The 21,249-nt window shown below is 48.7% G+C and overlaps 1 protein-coding gene across 1 annotated transcript in view; it reads left to right on the forward strand.

The window, feature by feature from the left end:
• Pik3r6 (phosphoinositide-3-kinase regulatory subunit 6) overlaps positions 1-21,249 on the forward strand; it is a 48,172-nt gene that overhangs the window by 25,372 nt on the left and 1,551 nt on the right. Inside the window, exons 9-18 of the mRNA XM_036197148.1 lie at positions 1,168-1,330; positions 2,725-2,811; positions 3,835-4,249; positions 4,572-4,650; positions 5,919-6,041; positions 9,749-9,859; positions 12,119-12,206; positions 12,877-12,947; positions 13,620-13,710; positions 16,278-16,390. Coding sequence (XP_036053041.1) covers positions 1,168-1,330; positions 2,725-2,811; positions 3,835-4,249; positions 4,572-4,650; positions 5,919-6,041; positions 9,749-9,859; positions 12,119-12,206; positions 12,877-12,947; positions 13,620-13,710; positions 16,278-16,390 — 1,341 coding nt within the window. The remainder of the gene's footprint in view (positions 1-1,167; positions 1,331-2,724; positions 2,812-3,834; positions 4,250-4,571; positions 4,651-5,918; positions 6,042-9,748; positions 9,860-12,118; positions 12,207-12,876; positions 12,948-13,619; positions 13,711-16,277; positions 16,391-21,249) is intronic.

Genomic DNA, 21,249 nt, shown 5'->3' on the forward strand with positions numbered 1-21,249 from the left:
TTTATTAAAGGAAATATGAAAGATACAGATAAGTCCCTTGAAGACAAAGATAGAAATCACTCACAATCTCTCTACTTAGAAATAACAGAAATGAACATTTGGTATATTTCCTTAATAATGATGACATTGAAGATTTGGTAGCCAGTTTATCGACTGTTTGAGACACTGTGCTAAACCTGATCACATTTTGAAGTTCTCCCACAGCATTATGAAATGCAGTTACATTTTTATAGATGGGAAAAACTAACACACAGAGAAGGTGGTCATCTACTCATGCTCACACAGAAACAAGGAGACTGAGCTAAAATTTGACCCCTTGTCTTCTGGCCCCCAACCCTGACTCCTTTTTAACACACGGGGCTACCAAACTCTGCAACTGCTTCGTATAACGTGTATTTTCCCACAACTTTGGAAACATGGCCTGTGCAAGCATATTCCTTGAGAAACATGTACTTCTAATGGCTACACGGTATGCATTTGCTGTTACATTTAGCCAGTGCTCAAAAATTAACTCCTGTGGTGGGGCATTCGAGCTGTTCCCAGCACTTACTCCACCTCGGACTGGTGCCATTAGGGATGACTTTCTGTGGGTAGCAAGGAAAGCTGGGTAAGACTGGATTGGATGCGGGCTGAAGACGGAGAAGCTTGACCAGGCTTAGAACTGTTGCAGCAGGTGGAACCAGGCACCCAGAGGGAGGGTTCAGTTGTCCCCTGCTGGCCCTGATTCAGGAAGTGGGGAGGATATGAGCGATTTGTTTTTCCCTCAGCTCATTATTCAAACCTGGCTCTGCCCATTCAAACTGCATGGGAGCATTGCTCTTGTTTTCCTTCTGGAATTGTCCAGTCGGAACCCCATAGCTTGAATCCTTTATTTTGGTGGATTCTTCATAGCTACCTCCCCATTATAGGGTATGAAAGCCAGAGAGGAACCCCACTGCCTACCCACAGGTAACAGGGGGCCACAGCCATAGCCTGGCAGAAACCCAGGCTCTGGATATGGAATCTCCAATCCTTCACCAGGCAGCTTCTGCCCAGGCCCCTAGGAGTCTAAGGGAGGTGCCATGCTGGACTGTTGGTGGTCCTGCCAAATTTGACATAGGAGTACGATAGGTGGGTTTGTGGATAGGGCAGTGAATAGGACTCAGGCTCTGATGTCCCTCCTTGTAGGCCAGCTCCCGTCGCATCCTGGAACACTATTTCCATGCTGTAGTAGCTGCCATAGAGCAGGTGGCTAGGGAGGACAGCCCCAGCCGGCTGGGACACCTGGAGAGACTGGAGGAGATTTACTGCTCGCTGCTAGGGCCTGCGGCCACAAGAAAGCGCTGTGTGGGTAAGCGAGGCGGTGGGGACTTGCCAAGGGACCACCGACTGCAGGGGGCGCAGAAGAGCTAGGCTACACAGAATGAGATTTCAGAAGGAGCAGACACCATGGATTCCCAGGATCCTGGAGACCTAGAGAAGAGCTTAGAGAGTTGGCAGGCCCTGGGGCTAAGCAAGTGGTTAATAGGATCATGATAGCCCACACCTGCAAAGTGCCCCCGCTTTATCCCATTAGCTACTCTAAATATTTAACGTGATTTAAGTCTATGACATGCCAAATCAAATAATTTGTAAAGTTAAGAAGTAGAAATGATCATTGTCCCCATTTTACAGAGGAGATTTAGAAACTGATTTAGAAAGAGATTAAAATGTCTGCAGCCTGTCACTCAGCTAGTGAGTGGCAGAGCCAGGGTTCAAATCTTGTTCTGGCATAGTAATCAATAGATTGGATCCCTAGAACACCACCACAGAATGGCAAGTACTAGGTGTTGGCATTGTTTGTCCCTCAGGGTGTTCCACACACCCCCTTTCTATTTGAATGTTGATAAAGCAATGCCACCCCCCACATACACGGGAGTAAGTTCCATGAGTGGGCTTCAACAACCCAGAATGTGTGTGTCCTGGCTGTGGTAGGATGATTCCTGTGTGTGTCCTGTTGCGCTGTCACTCAAAGCACCCAGGGAATGTGTCAGCCTGGGTGTGTCAGAACATATGGTCACTGACTGCACCCACAGTAGTTACTGTTATAGAGTTTGTGACCCCCTAGGCAAAGACCATAGACTCAATTCAGTTATAATTATAAGTGTTATTGATTAACTGCTAGCAGGACAAACGATCTCTGAGCCAAATTTGACATTGCCATGAAAGAGGGATGGGGGAGGATTTTTAAAGGAGTAAACCACATGAAGACCTTTCATATCCATGTAAGCAAGTAAAAACTATTCTGTTCTGCCAAGTTAAGTGACCAAGGCAACTCAAAACAATCTTTGGGTATCTGTGCCAGCAAGTTCCTGAAGCAAAAAAAAAAAAAGCAGTTAGTCATATCATAACAAGTATCAGATAGTCATGGCTGTACATTTTTAGGTGAGGGAGTCACTGAGTCAAGGTTACTGGGAACTTATCTTCCAGGGACTAGAGTCAGAGACAAATGGCTGGTGGGTACCAAGATGGACGCCTAGCATAAAACGTAGCTTCTTTAGCCATAACAGTTACAAGATGCCAGGGAAATGGGCAGGAGACCACAGCAGAGGCCAGTGCACCAAGCACACTGAGGCCTGAACTTGGTAACCCAGGCTGGACAAAGTGGGCAGGATAGCCCTGTGTTAACTCCATCCCCTCAGTCTCCCTGGACTTTTGTCTACAACTCTCCTCCCCACAATCCCCACAGCCTGCTCCTTTCTTCAGGTGACCTGCTCCAAGACCGACTGCTAAGCATCCCTCTGCCCAGCCCCTGCATCACCTTCCATCTGTGGACTGACCAGGAGCAGCTCTGTACGTGCCTGAGCCCCCAAGTCCCTATAGAAATGACTGAGAACAGTGGCGTGTGTCCGTGTGTGTTCACGTGTCTGGGCTCCTGCCTGTGTTCCAGTTTTGTTCTCTAAGCTGTTCCACACGTCTGGACAAAGACCATATCTTCTCCAGGTTGGAATAGTCCAGCACATTAGCCATTGGTCTCATACCCATGCTAACGCCATCAATGTCCCCATAAGGGAGGCAAGCAGAACCCATTGTGATATCCAGGCCTGACGGGGCCTTCCAGAGCAGACATTTCCCTCTGCTCTTGTGTCCTGTCCCAATCTTCTGGCTCTTCTAGAGAGTGAGGACAAGGACACCAGTTGTGGTAGAAAGTATTAGTCTGCAGTACTGGGTCTTGACACCTTCCTGTTGCATGCTGGGTCACGATCAGTACATTCTCTCTCTGGACCTAGAAGAGGAGGTTAGGAAAACCTGCAAGTCTTGCCTGGTGCTGGTGGTCAGATACTAGTGGTCAGATACTGGTGATCAGATACTGGTGGTATTTGTGTCCCAAGGGAAGCTTCAGGAAGTGGGAGGTTGGGAGGGCTCCAGAGTGAGCTAAATGCTAGAGGTGCTGGGTTAAACTGATTTCTTTAGTGCTGGGGGCTCCAGAGCTTTTAATACGTTTACTGATTGGCTGGGTGTGGTAGTGCACAGCCTTTAATCCCTGTACTCAGGAGGAAATGGCAGGCAGATTTCTGTGAGTTAGAGTCCATTTTGGTCTGCATGGTGAGTTCCAGGACTACTGGGGCTACATAGAGAGAGACCCCCGTCTCAAAAAGAGGAGAAATACTTTTACTGATTGGCCTTAATGGGAAAAGTGCATAGAACTCTGGACCATTGTTGACCACAGGACCGTTGCCCTTTGTGGAGGGTCCTGTGGGGCTTCTGTTCAGATGGACAGTGTTTGAGAAACAGGGGTCCCAGATTTCTGGGGAGCTGTCCTGTCCACATCAGGTGTCCTTACCATCCTGATGCTCCCCTGTTCTCCTGTCTCAGGGAAGGAACTGGTGCTCTTCCTTCGTCCACGCTCCCAGATGCACCTCAGTGCTGACTTGGAGGCCTTGGATCTACAAGGATTTCGGCCAGACTGGGACTTGGCCCGGGTGTCCACTGACAGCGGTATTGAACGGGACCTTCCTTTGGGGAGTGATGAGCTCCCCGACCCCAGCAGCTCCGAGATGGAGCATGCCGCACTGCAGCGCAGGGGAGGCATCAAGAAGCGTGTGTGGCCCCCCGACTTCTCCATGCCTGGCAGCTGGGACGGGCCCCCAGGGTTGCACCGGAGGACTGGCAGGCCCAGTGGGGACGGGGAACTGCTGCCCGGAGTCTCCAGGGTGCATACGGCCCGTGTGCTCGTACTCGGAGACGATAGGATGCTGGGACGCTTGGCCCAGGCTTACTATAGACTCAGGTAAGGCCCTGAGGAGGGACTGGGGTTGTCAGGAGTGTGGGTGGGTCTGGAATGAGCTGGTAAAAGATCCAAACAGGTATTACCGGGACAGAGGAAAGGCCAGGGAGGGTAAGGGAGAACACTGCAGAGTATCCCCAGTGCCCAGTCATCAGCTTGACAGGAAATGACAACTGTTCCCATTTCATAAATGGGTAAACAGAGGCTCAGAAAGATAATATGAATTGCCCAAAGTCAATACATGATAAGTGGCAAAGCCGAGACTATTTGATGCCAACGCGCAACCCGGAGCTCTTACCCATCCTACCTTGCTGCCTGTTGCCAGGAAACGGGAAAGCAAGAAGTTCTGCCTCACTCCTAGGCTCAGTCTGCAGCTCTACTACATCCCTGTGTTGGCGCTTCAGGTGACTGGACGGGGAGGGTCGAGGCCAAGGGGACCATGGAAAAGGATTGGAGGGGTCGGGAGCAGAGGTCTCATCAGTCAAGAGAGGGGGCAGGGGTGGGGACCCACTGGCAGCCTGGCTCCCTGGCTCAGGGACCAGAACCATTACCTCAGAATGTGGAGCTGAGAGACACTTGGAGGGGTCTTCCTGGTCAGAAACCAAGACACAGGTCTTGCCACGGCACCTTCCCCTCTGTTGGGCTCCCTCTTGTCTTTGTAATGGAATTATCAGCACAGATCAATAAACTGAGGTATTTCCCTCTCGGGGACCTCCAGTCAGTAAAACCAGACCTTGACTACACCATAGATGAGCCAGGGTGAAACAGGGTTGTTGAGTTTACTAAGTAGAGATGAGAAAGCACATGCTTTGGGAGAGAGACAGCGACTAAGGAAAAGGGTGTCGCGCACCCAAGCTTGGGTTCAGGCTTCTCAAGAGCGTCACCCTGCCTTAACTGTGCATATATTCCTGATGTTGCTGTCTTGCTCAAAGGGTGCAGTTTTAAACCCAAAGCAAACAGTTACACAACGTTTAAAAAGTAAGAAGAAAAAATCCAAGCGGTTTTACTTATCCTAGAGAATTTCCTCCGGTAAATGAGACTCTAAGCTGTTTTTCAGAGCTGCTTTGTTTAGATGCAGAGTTGAGAGACAAGGCCCGCACAAGCGCAGATGCTGCTAAAACTCGAGGCCATGCCTGTTCTGCCCTGAGCAAGCACGGTCCGTTTGTTGTTTTAACATCTTCGCTTGACGTATGTTTTAGAGACGGGAATACTGTCTCTCTAGAAAATCGCCACAGTGCGTGTTAGCTGAAATTCTTTGCTTTCAGCTCATGGGAGACTTCCCCTCCCTCCCTCTCTCCCTCCACAGAAGAGAAAGTTTGAGGCAGACGACCAGATTTCATTGATGTTGAGGGGAGATGGGGGGGGGGGGAGATGAAGCCACACTCATCCCTACCTCATACAAGAGCCAAGCAATACTTACCTCTGCCCTTTAAAGGTCAACAGCGTTTTTTTCAGTGTCACAGACAAGTGACCCTCGACGAACCCCCTTCCACTTCACTGGAGTTTATGATACAGGACACTAATGTGTCTTCACACAGGAGAGAAGCTGAGCCCAAGAGGTTAAATGACTTGACCACAGTCACACAGCACCAGGCTCTGGTATCTGGGGCACCCAGGCTGGGAGGGGAGGACCTGACGGGTGTGTCTATCCCCTTATTCCCTACATCCCCAGGATCCAGAAGCATCCAGAAAGCCTGAGCTGGGAGAGCTGGCTTCCTTCCTAGGTCGAGCAGACCCGTGGTATGAAAGCATTGTCAACACCCTGTGTCCCGCCATCCTCAAGCTGGCCGAGATGGTAGGAGCGGCAAGAAGTGGGGGAGGGAAGGAGGGGAGGGGAGGGAAGGGGGGAGGGCAGGAGGAGTGCGGTGGGCAGGAATGAAGATGGAGACATTTTAAAAGCTCAGCTGGGGAGGGAGGTGGAGTCAGGAGGAGACCCCAGTTAGATAAGTCTGCAGCCCCTGGCCTGAATCAGCCCCAGGGATTTAATTTAGTTCTCACCGAGGGTGGGCATTGGTGTCTCCAAGTGTTGTCACCATACCTACGCCTCCATTTTACAGGCCCGGTAGCTGAAGCAGAGAGAGATTAGATAACTTGCCCAAAGCAGCAAAATAAACCATGATGCACCACCCCCTACCCATGGAACCAGGGGATCTGACTGCAGACTGAATCTGCCATCTGCTAGCCATGACTGACAGGGGCAGGATAGAACTTGGAGAGTGGGTGACTGTCTTGGAGAGCCTTTAGCTGTTCACCAGTGTACCCGTTTGCTGCCGCCATAAATGCTGCAGAGAGTTTTGTTTTTACACTTTGTCATTTACCCATCAGGGTTTGTAGTTAGAGTTTAATGTTTCCTGTTGTTAGATGTAGAGCTTCTACTCTTTGTGACAGCTTCTGCCTTTGGAAGCATCTTCTTTTTAATTTCTCTGTCTCTCTGTCTGTCTGTCTGTCTGTCTATCTCTGTCTGTCTCTGTCTCTCTGTCTGTCTGTCTGTCTGTCTGTCTCTCTGTGTGTGTGTGTGTGTGTGTGTGTGTGTGTGTGTGTGTGTGTGTGTTGAGGGGGGATGCCTACCACAGCACTCATGTGGAGGTCAGAGGACAACTTAATGGCTCTACATGGCTTCTGGGGTGTATTTGGGTCTCCAGGCTTGTACAACACACTTTGCCCCTGGCTCATCACACCAGCCCCGAGAGTCTTGCTTCTTAAGGCCTGAGATGGCAATACTCAAACACTGTAACAGTCTGGATTTCTATATTTAAATAATGTGCCCCCACACACATAATTTTAGCCCTTCATCTGAGGTGTGTGTGTAATCTTGCTTTTTCCAAAGGTTTAGCAGGTTATCCCAAAGCTGTTAGTCATATAAACCATCTTGCCTCATCCATTTGATGTTCTGCTTGTGTCCCTGACTGAACTCTTACATCTGTGTGATGCTATTTCTAGGAGCCTGTGTTGTCATGGATCTATGCAGTTCTGTACAAATCAATATGATTCTATTTTGATATCTGGAAGGCTAAGCCTACAACATTACTTTTCTTTTACAGAACTTTTCAGAACATACTAGTTTATCTTCCCGGGTAAACTTTAAGATTTGCATGTTATTTTAAATTTTTTGTTCATTTATATTAAATATTCATTTTATTTTGTGTGCACATGTATGCACACATGTGTTCAGGTGCCTGAGGAGGCCAGAAGAGGGCATCAGACCCCCTGGAGTTTGAGTAACAGCTAGATGTGAGCTTCCCACAGAGAGGCTGGGAACCTAACTCTGGTCCTCCAAAAGAAACAGCAAGTTCACTGAACCACTGAGCCATCTCACCAAACTCAATTTAAAAAAAAAAAATCTATTGGCATTTTGATTAAAGAGAGAGGATCAGCCTCTTTCACATATTAAATGTCCCTCTCTGGGGGCATAATATAATCTCATACGTGCTTTCTCTTACGCCTGGGGGTTATATGGTCTTTCTTACACAGCTTCTACCCACTTCTTGCTCAGGTTATTGCTCAGATCTTGTTGTGCTCTCCTGTCTTTCTCTCATTGCAGTTAGAAAGAACGTGTGGCCAATATAACAGGAAGCTACTGATATATATGTTTTAATTATCTAAATGCTCATCTATTTCTTAAAAGTTAACACTTGAAAACATACTATAGAAAGTAGGCATTTGCCTTCTGACTGGCCACTGAACTAAGGTCTTGATTGTGCTTCTTACCTTCCTGACTGGGGCATCATCTTACATATTTTATGCACACAAAAATGTATGGGTGTGTATGTACACCTATTTTCTGAATAACACCTGGAGATGATTTTGCACACACACAAAAGACTGTTTAGCAGGGTATGAAAATACTTTTCCCCTTGAAAGTCAGAGAAGATCATGGGAGACAGTCCGATGGAGGCTTTGGCTCTTCTCTCCTGCTGGTAGCTTTGCTTCCTTCTACTCTTTCTTGTAATTAATCATTAGTATGACCTTCCTCAAAGCAGTTTCCATGTGAAGGACCCAGAGACACTATAAACAATGATGTATTATCAGAATGCTGCATTATCAGCATAATTGTGTGTTTAGGAGGAGCATTGAGACAGGGTTTCATTGTGTAGCTCTGGCTATCCTGGAATTCACTATGTAGACTAGGTTGGCCTTGAACTCACAGAGATCCACCTGCCTCTGCCTCTGCCTCTTGAGCAATGGGACTAAAGATGTGCACCACCATGCCTGGCCAAGCATGATCTTTTTGAAGGGACTGTTTCAATGAACCAGATGTGAGAGCCAGGAGGGATTTGGGATTAGATATGCAATGCTTAAGACAAAGCTGAGCCTCTTACCAACTCCGATATACAGCTTGAGCATTCCTAACCTGGAAGTCCAAAACTTGAAATGCTCTAACACGCACAATTTTTTGAGCACTATCATGATTCAATAAAGTTCCACACTGTCCTCATGTGACAGGTCATAGTCAAAACATAGGCACACTGAAAATGTGTGAAATTGTCTTTGGGCTAAGAGGATGAGGTACATATGAGACAAAATGAATTTCATGTTTATACTTGAGCCTTGTTGCCAAGATATCTCATCATCTACACATAAATATTCCAAGATCTGAAGGGGTAATCATGGAGTTAGAAACACTCTGGTCCTAAGCATTTCTGGTAAGGGGTACTCAGCCTGTATCCCATTCTATATGGATGTTCTATTCTATGCGCCTGTCACAGGGCTAAGGAAGCCACAGAAGATAAGGGGCTGAGCCCATTCCCTACAGCATATAAATATCACTGGTTTGTTTATTTTGAAACAGAGTCTCACTGTGTGGTTTAACTCAACATTCTTTTTCCTCAGCCACCCAAGAAGCAGGGATTACAGACACATGCAACCACATTGGTTTATCAGTGAGTTTATTAATAGATTCCAAGGTGGCCAGAGCCAAAAGGGACATCATCTGGTCATGTATTTCAACCTCTTATTTCTCCCTTGAAGACAGGCCTCAAAAGGTTTAAATAACTTTTGCCCCAAGTTTCTGGATAGTGAATATCCAATCCAAACCTAAACTTCTGTATGGGCTATTTCATCATTAGTTACATCCTCAGGTAGCTAGCACACTGCCTCACAGATCAGTAAGTCTGCACAAATGAAATCAACAAGCTTACCTGAGGAGATGGAGTCTCATTAGAAGTAGTTTGTAGCTGGGAGGTGGTGGTGCATGTCTTTAATCCCAGCACTCAGGAGGCAGAGGAAGGTGGATATCTGTGAGTTTCAGGCCAGCCTGGTCTACAGAGCAAGTTCCAGGTCAACCAAAGCTACACAGAGAAATCCCATCTTGAAAAACAAAACAAAATAATGTAGTTTATATTTTGATTAGAAGTAAAAACTAGATGGCCGGGAAGGCTTGGAGCTTTTTGGAGGAGTGGAGAGATTTGGTCATCACAGGGAGCTTTTCATTGAGACAATGGTGCCTCCCCTAGCAGCCCGGAGGTGAGTGGCTGCTGAAGACACCGTCCTTGTTCCCCACAGCCCCCCTGCTTAGACACATCCCGGACCGTGGACCCCTTTATCCTGGATGTCATCACTTACTATGTTCGCATGGGTACCCAACCCATCTATTTCCACCTCTACAAGGTTAAGGTAAGTTTTCTCCCTGGGGTTCCCAGGGGACCAGGCCAGCCTGCAGGACCCTGTTAACCACCATGTCAATCCTCTGGCTCAGGGGAGATATTGGTCACTAGGCTGCAAATCAGTTCCTGGCTGCTCTTAACAACTTGGTCTTTGTAGTGTCTGGACAAACCAGTTCATTATTGACTTCATTGACCTCAAACTCAAGCAGAAGGTTGGGAGTGAGGGCTAGGCCGCTCTGGACAGTCTTCCGTCCTCTGGTTACAAATCCCCAGTACACTCTCACTTCATTTCCCACCATGCCCCTCTTCAGCCTCCTGGAGGCCTTCAGATCCCTGTATTTTCTCACATCCGCCCTCCGCTCTGGTAGCTGTCACCTCCTTTCCTTCTAGTCAGTTCTTCATCTGAACTAGTCTGTTGCCTTGTTTGCCCCCCACCACCTTCTTTGCCTTTTTTCTTCCCAGCAAACACAAGCTCAGTAGGTCCATAGACCCTTCCAAGGCCCACCTGGAGAAAAGAATCCAAGACCGTTTGGCACACTTCCATCCTGGCCAGCGGAGATCCCTGGCCAGTTTCCTCTTCCTCGGAGACAGTGGCTATTCATCACTTTCCTCAAGCCCTTCCCTTCAGCGGGTCTTTCTTCTGTTAGGTCCCCTGAATGTCCTTTCCATATCCAGAATGCACCACACCCGTTCCAATCCTCACAAATCCTCTCCTGGTGCACATGGACCTCCTCCAGTTCAGTGAGAACTTCTTCATCTAGGCCCTTGCCCAGACTGATGCCCCTTCTCCTGGATCTTCCTTCTCAGCCATGCACTTCTACCTGTCTCCATCATTTGCACCCAAAACCAGAACAACAGCGTTCTGAACCCATGAAATTTCGGTCTGTTTCCCATTAAGGGTGTGTATAACATTGAACTTCAAGGATCAGACTTTCTCCAGCTCTCGATGTCCTCTCTTACTGTGTTTTCAAGTTCCATACCTTTGATGGCAATAACAATGGAAGAGAATTTAGCTTTCAAATCCTTCCTCCAGTTTCCCAAATGGCCTGTCTCTTATCAGTTGATAGGTAGGTAGGAGCCATTTGGAGGCATGGGTTTCTTCCTTTTCGGCCCTAAGGTTAATTAGCTTTCCATTGCGTAGCTTTCTTAGTGGTCCTCACTGGGGGACACAGGAAGTTGCTGGCACACACCTAGCAACTGGCTTGATCCTGCCCAAGGCCTTAAAGCTGAAGTACAGGATGGGCTGAGTCCTGGGGTCCAGCAGACAGAAAAGCTGCTGGGTAGGACTCCTGAGTCCCCGGGCAGGGATGGAGAGAATCTGCTCTCTACCTCACTTGGACTCAGCCGTGCCTTTAGACTTGCAGAATCTTCCTGCTCTGCTTTGCACCATATCCAAAGTTCTGTATTTCCACAGAACATTCAAATATGTTTCAGGCTCATTAACTTAACGTGGGTACCAGTCAATGTCATGGGAAAAAAAGATAGTAATTTATGTAAGAAATTAAGCATTTGGATTATCTTGAGATTCATCATCATGCCAGACTTAGAAGTGCACACCTGTAATCCCAACCCTTCATGTTGAAGCATGAAGAAACAGCATTAAGACATGTCAGACACAGCCGCAAACAGTCATATCAATTACTTCACGTTCCACGTGAACATGAACATGAGGGGCTGGAGAGATGGCTCCGTGGTTAACAGCACTTGTTCTTTTTGAGGACCTGGGCTCGATTCCCAGCACCCACCTGGTGGTTCACAACTGTCCATAACTCCAGTTCTAGAATGCACTTGATACTGACATATATTCAAGCAAAAAACACATGCACATTAAAAAAAAAAAAAAATCCCTGAGTGCTGGGATCAAATGTGTGTGCCACCACACCCAGATTAAAATGAATCTTTAAAAAAGAACAAAATGACAAATACAAGTCACATATTATATATATATATATGGCTTTGACATGCCTTTTTATGGTATGTACACATTGTGAAACTGTGCTAATTGGGTTAGTTCATGTGCACATTACTTCAGTACCTCCAGATTCTTCCTCTCCGTTCTTTTGTTTCGGGAAGGATTCAGACGCAAACCCGACAGAAACTTTTCAGACCAGTTAGCTTACATTGCTGAAAAGGTCAGGACTGATGTGGCCGTCGCTCTGTGTAGCTCAGAACCTACCATTGGCAGGCGGGTGGGTGGGACTCCTCCGGCTGTAGATCAGAAGCTTTCTCTGAGCCCCCTCCCTCCCTCCCTGTCCCTTCTCGTCTCTAGATCTTCACCAACCTGAGTCACGACCCTACAGAGGACATTTTCCTCACTGAGCTGAAGGTGAAGATCCAAGACTCCAAGTCCCCCAAAGGTGAGTTTCTGTTCCCCTTTTCCCAGAGCTCGCCCTGGCTCGGCTTCCCCCTCACTCACTCTCCTGCCTCTCACCAGATGTCACCCCCGTGGTCACCCTGCTGTATCACAGGCCTCTGCTGAATGCCAGGGCCACACTTATCTCTCTACCCTAGAGCACTCCCAGACTGAAAGTCAGTCTTCCCAAGATACTACTGTTATGATATATTGCACGGGGGAACCCAAGAGTATCCTGCGTGTTCAGGGGAACATGCTAGCATGCTGGGCAGATGCAGCAGCAGGCTGGCAGGCAACCCACACCTGCAGCCGAGCAGTGGTGGACAGTCAGTCAGTCATTCATGACCCAGAGCCTGCATCCGAGTGGAAATGGTTTACTATAATAGAGAAATGAAGAGAAAGACAGGCAAAGGGAGAGTAGAGAGAGGAAGAGAGAGGAAGAGAGAGGGGTCAAGGGTGCACACTTCATGGGAGGAAAAGCAGAAGAGAGAGAGGAAGGTGAGGAGGGCCTTTCCCCAAAATGAGGCTTTTACATCAGGATGCAGGGCAGCACCAAGGGGTGGGTCAGCATGCTAACAACTACCTCTCCCCAAGGGGCAGCTGCCAGGTCTCTTCAGCAGCTATGCCTCAGTGTCATGGGGGAGGGGATCTCATCTTCTCTTGTCTCTCCTCAGAGGGCTCTTCACCCCGAAGGAAAGGGGTGCCTGAGGGCACAGGAGCTGAGCTGTCTGTGTGCTACCAGAAGGTCAGTGTCCGTTGGCATAGCGAATAAAAGCCAGCCCCTGGGATATGGGAGTTGTAGACAGAGCCAAAAGAAGCCCCCCTCCCCTGTCTTGACGATATCCTCAGACTCTTTCAGCCCTCAGCACATTCTGCAAGGATGGAGTAAGGGTGAAGTTGACCTTACCTGCTAACAAGGAGGCAATGTGTTCTAAGAAATTAGAGGTTGGGTGGGTGTGGCGGTGCATGTCATTAAGCCTAGCCCTGGGGAAGCAGAGGCAAGTGGATCTCTGTGAGCTTGAGGCCAGCTAGAACTACACAGTGAGACCTTGTCTTTGAAAGAAAGAAAGAAAGAAAGAAAGAAAGAAAGAAAGAAAGAAAGAAAGAAAGAAAGAAAGGAAGGAAGGAAGGAAGGAAGGAAGAAAGAAAAGAAAAGAAAATATAGAAGGAAGGAAGGAAGAAAGGAAAGAAGGAAGGAAGGAAGGAAAGAAAAAAAGCTGGTTTCTTGCTCAAAAACTTCTTCCTAGAAGTCTGACTGGCTCCTTGGGGACTAGGGATGTCTAAGCCTCTGACCACAGGTCCATTATTGGCATCAGTACCCCAGGGAGACTCTCAGGATAAGGAGAAGTGAGACTGGAAGATATGGGGAGGGCATGTTCTCAAACCCCCTCTTCAGCTCTTCACTTCCCATCCCCAGGCCCTGCTCAGTCACAGGCCCCGAGATGTCACTGTTTCTCTGAGGGCCACCGGGCTGGTCCTGAAGGCCATTCCAGCTGATGACACTGAAGGTGAGGAGCTGGGAATGCGGACTGAAGAGAGGGAGGGATGAGAAGAAAATCGGGGAGGAAGGGGGAACAGGGTTGGCTGATAGGAGATGGGGAAGCTGGGGTGGGGTGGGGGTCTCACAACTTCCCTGCCATCAAAGAGCTCTGGCTGGGAAGAGCTGAGGCCTGGCTGCCTTGAATAAAGCAAGACCCCTGCCCTCAGGTGGTCCACTGCCAAACAACCCGGCCTATCCCAGCCTTGGAACTGGGCCTCCATAGCTGGAAGGTAGCGGACCTAGGGATGGGAGCAGAAGGCCTCTCCACTGTGAATTAGGCCTACAGAGCTGGCAGCTTGCTGCTGGGAAATGTTGGACTTCATGTTTGTTCCAAAATGAAAACAAATGAATGAATGAAGTGGAGTAAAGAAACCAGGTCATCTAGACACATCACATCCTCAATGTGAGCTGTCACCAAGAGCTCCCTGGTCCCCTGCAAGGAGAAAGAGGTGGCAGGCGACACAAGTCCCCAGCACCAGACACATTTCCCAGGAGCCGACAGCATTCTGTTAGATGCAGTACCTCTCTTTCGAGCACGTGAACTCTCTGAGATAGTATTATCGTATTTCCTAACTCCTGCCTGATAGGGAACAGAAGCAAAGAAAACAACTTCCTCAAGGTCACCTCTAAAAGGGTTCAAAGCCAGGCATCATCACTCCTCTCCACTATCCCACAGTGTCCCCGAAAACTGTTAAATTCCACAATTTAGGCTTCAGGGCTGTGACACCCACCCCCCCCCCCCCGACTTGCGGGAGATCATGTCCGAGCATACAGGAAAGTTCACCGAGGCAGAAATATATTCACCACTCTTCCGCTGTACCTAGAACGTACCTGGCACACAGCAACTGCTCAGGAAGCTAGTGCCATGGTCCAGGCCTATAATCCCAGTGCTTGGGAGGCTGAGGCAAGATCATGACTTCAAAGCTTGGGCTACATTGTAAGTCTTTGTCACAGATGAACAAGCATTCAATAAACATTTGCTGAATAAAGGAAGCAATGTTTTATACCCACAAATGTGTCTTAAAATAAGACAGCATCTTGCAATGTGGACCAGGCTGGTCTCGAACTTGCCATCCTCTTGCCTAGACTCCTGCAGCAGTGCTCTTACAGAGGCATCTGGCACAAAAAGAAGAAACTCCAGACGTAATAATACTTTCTGATAAGGCCGCTTCCAGGTGAATTGAACTTTGAGGTGACATGTGACACTCTGCCATATTCTAGAAAGACATTCTTTCCTTATAGCATGTTAGCATCATGAAGGAGACTCAGTTCTGCCTGTGGCTCATGACCTGGAGGCATCTGTGAAGCAGTGCACCGGGAGGGGAGGGGCAGAGCTGGGTGGGCAGAATTCACACCCCTTTCTTGCCGGTGGCTATCTGTGTGGCTTTGGCAAGTGATGTGTCACTTTTATACGTTTAAATAGAAGATACAGGTAATAGACACTTGTCTGTGTGCACATAGTAAACTACAGATGTTAGTCCTGCCCATGGGGAGCCTGGTGGTAGACACCTGTAACCCAAGCAAGCTCAGGACGGGGGATGAGGGGATCAGGTCAGGTCATCCTTGGTTACGTAGTGAGTTTGAGGCCAGATAGGACTATGTGAGACCCTGCCAAAGAAGAAGAGGAGGAGGGGGAGAGGGGGAAGAGGCGGGAGAGAGGAAGTATTGTATTCCTTCTTCCTTCGTAAGATTCTCACTTGTATCCTAACCCTGAGCCCATCACAGAGGTGAGGCCAGAGCCACTCAGAAGCACAAACTCTCTAAGCATCGTCTTTAGTTGGCAGGGGGCGCTTAAACCTGGCAGTGCTCACACATGGTGACGTTTTGATGCAGTGTTCACTATCAAGAAGTGGATTGGAGTGGGGACTAGGGATGTGACTTGCCAATAAAATGCTTGTCTGGTACCTTTGAGGTCCCAGATTCAATCCCCAACACTGCTGAATGCATTGTTAAAAAAAATCACAAAGAGGGCTGGAGAGGTGGCTTAGTGGTTAAGAGCACTGGCTGCTCTTCCAGAGGACCTAGGTTCAATTCCCAGCACCCACAGGGCAGCTCATAACTGTCTGTTCCGGGGATTCCCACACCCTCACACAGACATATATTCCCAAACCCTCATACAGGCAAAATACCAATGCACATAAAATAAAAATTAATAAATTATTTTTAGAAAAATTACAAAGAAAGGAAAGCCCAGTGTGGTGGCGTACACCTTTAATCCTGGCGCTCAGGAAGCAGAGGCAGGTGGAGCTCTGAGTTCCAGGCCAGTCAGAGCTACATACCAACAGGGCTGCATCATGATACCGTGTTCTCGTTATGTAGCCCTGGGGTTTGGAGGGGTGATCACCATGGGTTCAGAAACTTGGTTGATTCTCCAGGGAAGGAGATGGGAGAGAACGAAAACAGAAGCGTGGTTAGGACCAACATGGAACCCAGAAGTGGAGGCCGCAGGGCGGGGATAACCGGAAGCAGAGGGCATCTTAGGACCCAGAACCTCCGGCTTCCCACTCACGTACCCCCCATCTCATTTGGTTTCAGGGCTCTCCCACTGCACCTCACCAAATGCTGCTTCTGCTCTGGACTGCACGTGTCTGCACGTCAGTGTCACCGAGGTCGTCAAGTCCTCCAATCTGGCAGGAAGGTCGTTCACGGTGAGTTCCGGTGGACGAGGAAGGGGGACAGGCAGGTGGTGAGGGAGCCCAAGGGGGAGGGTATTCAGGGGAAGGGCGCTGACTGGTGACTCTTCTCTCCTGCTGTGGGGCTTTCCACTCTGCTGGTGTAAGAAAGGCGCTGAGCCTGTCCTCCATCTGCAGCCCATTTGAGGACTAAGCCATCCCCTGACAACCATATTTGCCCACACATACCACCCCGGCCACTGCCCTGCAACCAGACATGACAGACGGCACCCACACAGCTCTCTCGCCATCATTGCTTCCCTGGCCCCGCCCCCTTGCCCCTTGGCTTTACCTTAACTGATATTTAGTGATCAAGGTTTGAGACCCACCCAGCTTCTCCCTCTGATGGAGCCTCTCAACTCCCACTTAACTTGACCTCAAAGCCCCACGATCCCACCTGAACTGTGTTCCCACTGACATGGACGCCAGACAGGCTGAGTGCAGACAGGTTCTAAAATAAACCCTGCACCTACACTGAATGGGCCCCCACGAACTCCTGCTCACCCGGAGCCTTGATGTCACTAGTCACTGTGTGTGTGTGTATGTGTGTGTGTGTGTGTGTGTGTGTGTGTGTGTGTGTATACATATATGTATATATATGATGTCACTCAAATATATATAACATATATATTTCATACATGTGAAAGTCTTATGTCTATGTCCTGATGGGACCTTGTTTATGTCATTAAATATTATTTCATAATGGTTACATATTGAAATGTTTTTTTGTAAGGCTAGATGATCTTCTTTCACTACTATAAGCACACTGTGGGGTGCTAAAACTCATGATTATGCCTTTAAAAACTTCCCCTAGTGAGCAGGCATCTGGACGCCTGGATGTTTTGTCACACTGTCTCCAAGCCCCCTCCACTGCCAGCTGTGGCCACCGGTTTTGGAAGGCAGTCAGTACACTAGTTGACTTGTTTCATCTCTGTGAATCTGATCATCAAAATTTCCATTGTTTTAATCTGGATATCTGTCACTCCAAATTAGTGAGGCTGATTTTTCTCATATTTACCAGTAATCTTTCTTTCTTTCTTTCCTGTTTATGTGCTCACCCATACCGATACCATGGTGTCCTTGTCTTACATGAGGACAATCATCGTTCCATTTGTCTCATGTTTTTGAAATATTTCCCCCAATTTTTTTTCTTTTTATTTTCTTTGTTTTTTGTTTTGTTTTGTTTGTTTTGAGACAGGGGTTTTCTGTGTAGCTTTGCGCCTTTCCTGGATCTTGTTCTGTAGACCAGGCTGGCCTCAAACTCACAGAGATCCGCCAGGCTCTGCCTCCGAGTGCTGGGATTAAAGGCGTGCGCCACCACCACCACCACCACCACCGCCGCCGCCACCACCGCCGCCCGGCTTTTCTTTCATTTTTTAATCTTTCTATTTCAGTTTCCAACCTGGGAGTTCTAGAAGTCACACCTCTCTCTGGCCTTTGCTTTGCTGTCCTTGTCCCCAGATCCTTTTCGCCTACACATCCTGTAAGAGGATGGGGTGGGGCTATTTACCTGGGAGGCCTGTGCTAATGCTCTACCCTTCCCTCCAAATCTTCCCCACCTCCACTCCCTGGTGAGCTGGGTACCCCATCTTTGTGTGAATCTGGGGACAGAGCCACAGAAACACTGCAGCCCTATAAATGACAAGAGGGGGTCCTTCTCTTGGTGTCTCCAGCACTCAGTGTGTCTGGCACACAGCAGACCTCAACGGATGCTCACTAGTCAGCTAGAGCTTCCCACATCTCAGCCCTTAACCTGAAGCTCACTCCTCCAAGGCGAGCTGTCCACAGCAGGAGACCTCTGGCTGCTTGAATCTGCTTTAGCCGAGGATTGTATGCCTAGTGTTTAAACTTGAAGCTGTAAGGTAGGCCTGGTTCCCCTTAGGCAGCTTCTCCTTTGGACTCAGTTCCTTCTACTAGCCCCTGCTCACTTGACCTCATTAAATAACCTGGCCAGGGACTTTTGGATATCTAAGCTCATCAACCCAGCAAGTTCCCTTTTGTATCACTTGCTGACCTGCTGAGTGAGATTCCAATAGCTGTGTTTCCTCTCCTGGAACCATGACAAGTTCCATCAGATGGTGAACACCAAGGCGCGAAGGGGAAGTTCTTGGTGAGCTGGAGGGGAGGTGCTCCCAGCTGGGACCAGCAAGAGTCCGTGGCTGGCTTGGTGGGCTTGCCTCAGGCTGGGTTGGATGTTTGACAGCTAGGCTGCCTCGGGTTTGGCACAGAAGCAATGCCAACAGGGAAGAGGAGCATTTGGCCTGCTCGTGACATCCTTTGCAAGGCCCGCAACTGGCCCTTGTCACTGGTCTCCATCGCTGCATTACAGATGCATGCTGTCTTCACAGTCCACAGCCCAGGAGACAGGGTGTGCTATGGCATGTAGACCCAGGGGGCAACTACAACAGATGGTGTGTGTAAGGAAGCTAGTAGATGGCCTCTGGTCATCTGGAGTGTGAGTCTGGGTCCTGCCAAACACCTGAAGCACCCCAGATGTGGCAGGGGAAAGAACACTGAATCAGAACCAGTTTGCTAAGTTCCACACTCAGCAGGCCACACCCAGTTCATCGGACCTCACTCTCTTTACTTAGGCAACCCCCATTCCCTCACCAGGTACGGTCAGCTTGAACACAGTCTGTAATCTGAATAACCCTGGCTGCCCCTAGGCCCCTCCTTGTGCAGGATCTCATCCCTCTGCAGCTTCTCTGGGTGTTTCTGGAAGGTGACTAGGGGCTCCCCAGGACAGACAATCCGCTGGTTAACTGTCTATTACAGCCCACTGGGCTCCACGGCCTGCTCACCTGCCCACAACACACCCCTCCCAAACTGCTTCAGGTTCTATTGCACAACTAGACATCACCTCTTCCCTTGTCACTCTCTGTCATGGGGTCTGCTCCCCTCCCATCTAGTGGATGTTTGGGTGTCTCTTTCCTCTCCACTCACAGCTCAGTTGTTCAGATTCACATTGGGGGAAGGGAAGGGGTTTAGGCTAGGAGACAAAGGGGGAAAGAATATACAGGAGTTTTCCTTCTTCCTCTGAACACGGAGTCTTCATGACCAAGACCACTGTTTATGTGTATATTCTTCTGGGAAAATTACAACCAACAATAACAACAACAATAATAACGAGCACCTAACACTAACACAGTGTTATGTCCATGCACTATTCTGAGCACTCACTATTTAGCCTTGGCTAGCTTGGAACTCAGAAATCTGCCTGCCTCTGCCTCCCAAGTGCTGGGATTAAAGGTGTGTGCCACCACTCCAAGCCTGTCCTCCTAAAAAAATAAATAATAACCTAGAAGTCCCTACTTATGCTGCTTACATTCTTCTGGGTGCAGGGCCATTCACTGGTGACTTGTGGACCCTACCAGGGGCCACACCCTTCAATAAGACTGACTCTCCACTCCCAGGAGCCACCACCTGCCCATAGCTCCTCCGTAAGAGTTGGGGGCATGTCCTAGTTTGCCTTTCTGTCACTGTGATAAGACACTGACCGAAAACAACCTGGGGAGGAAAGGGTTTATTTCAGCATACAGGTTATAGTCCATCATTGTGGGAAGCCAAGGAAGTAACTTAGAGAACCTGGGGGAAGGAAGGAACTGGAGCAGAGGTCATGGAGGAGTGATGTTTAACTGGCTTGCTCCCCATGGTTTGCTCAACCTGCTTTCTTTTCTTTCTTTCTTTCTTTCTTTTTTTTTTCCGAGACAGGGTTTCTCTGTGTAGCTTTGCACCTTTCCTGGATCTTGCTCTGTAGACCAGGCTGGCCTCAAACTCACAGACATCTGCCTGCCTCTGCCTCCTAAGTGCTGGGATTAAAGACGTGCACCACCACCGTCCGGCCAGCCAGGACCAGCTGCCCACAGTGGGACTGGGACCTCCCACATCGATCATTAATTCTTTTTGTTTGTTTGGTTGGTTGGTTGGTTGGTTTTCTGAGTCAACCTATATAACAGTCCTGGCTGTCCTGCAACTTGCTTTGTAGACCAGGCTGGTTCAAACTCTTAAGAGGTCTGCCTGCCTCTACCTCCTGAGTGCTGAGATTAAAGGTGTGCACCACCACCACCTGGTAATTATAATTTTTTTTAATGCCCCATAGAATTGCCTATAGGCCAGGAAGCACTTTCTTAACTGATTTGCCTCTTCCTGGGACTCCAGTTCGTGTCAAGTTGAAAAGACTCAGGAGCACAGGGCTCCTGAACCCCTTCTGCTTCCATGCTGGAACATTGAATGGCTTGCTCTTGTGCAGGTCTTGCGCAGACAGCCACTGCTGCTGTGAGTCCAACAGTGCGATGGTCCTGTCATGCCCAGAAGACACTGTTTTGCCCTGGTTCTCTCTGACCCCTGGCTTTTACACCTTTCTGCCCCTTGTGTGATTCCAGAGTTGAAAATACTTGGGGGAAATGGATTCTGAGGCTTCCTGACACACTGGGGCTGTCTGGTCTACCAAAAACTCCCGTCTGTGTGTAGGAGACTCTACCCTCCTAGCACTCCAAGGTCCAAAGTTCTCTGTTCCATAGGAAGGGCCTCTCTGGAAGTCTCCTCTGTCTGGAGTCCGAAGGATGCTAGGGGCTGCTTCCCACTGGCTTAGAGTTTTATTTGCCTGTTTCCTAGACACCCTGCCTATGTTTGCCCCAGGTAAAAAATTGTACATATAATTTAATGCTGAGAACTGGGGTCACCTAGCAATATGGTTGCCAAAGGAGATGCTCAAGATACATGCGGACACTCTAACTTGATGATCTGGCATGTACTGCCCACAGCATCCAATTTTGTATTCATAATGAAGCACGGGTCAAGAAAAGAATTGCAGAACAGGAACAGCATCCAAGTGT

This window comes from Onychomys torridus, chromosome 8 (assembly GCF_903995425.1).
Source record: "Onychomys torridus chromosome 8, mOncTor1.1, whole genome shotgun sequence".
NCBI lineage: Eukaryota > Metazoa > Chordata > Mammalia > Rodentia > Cricetidae > Onychomys > Onychomys torridus.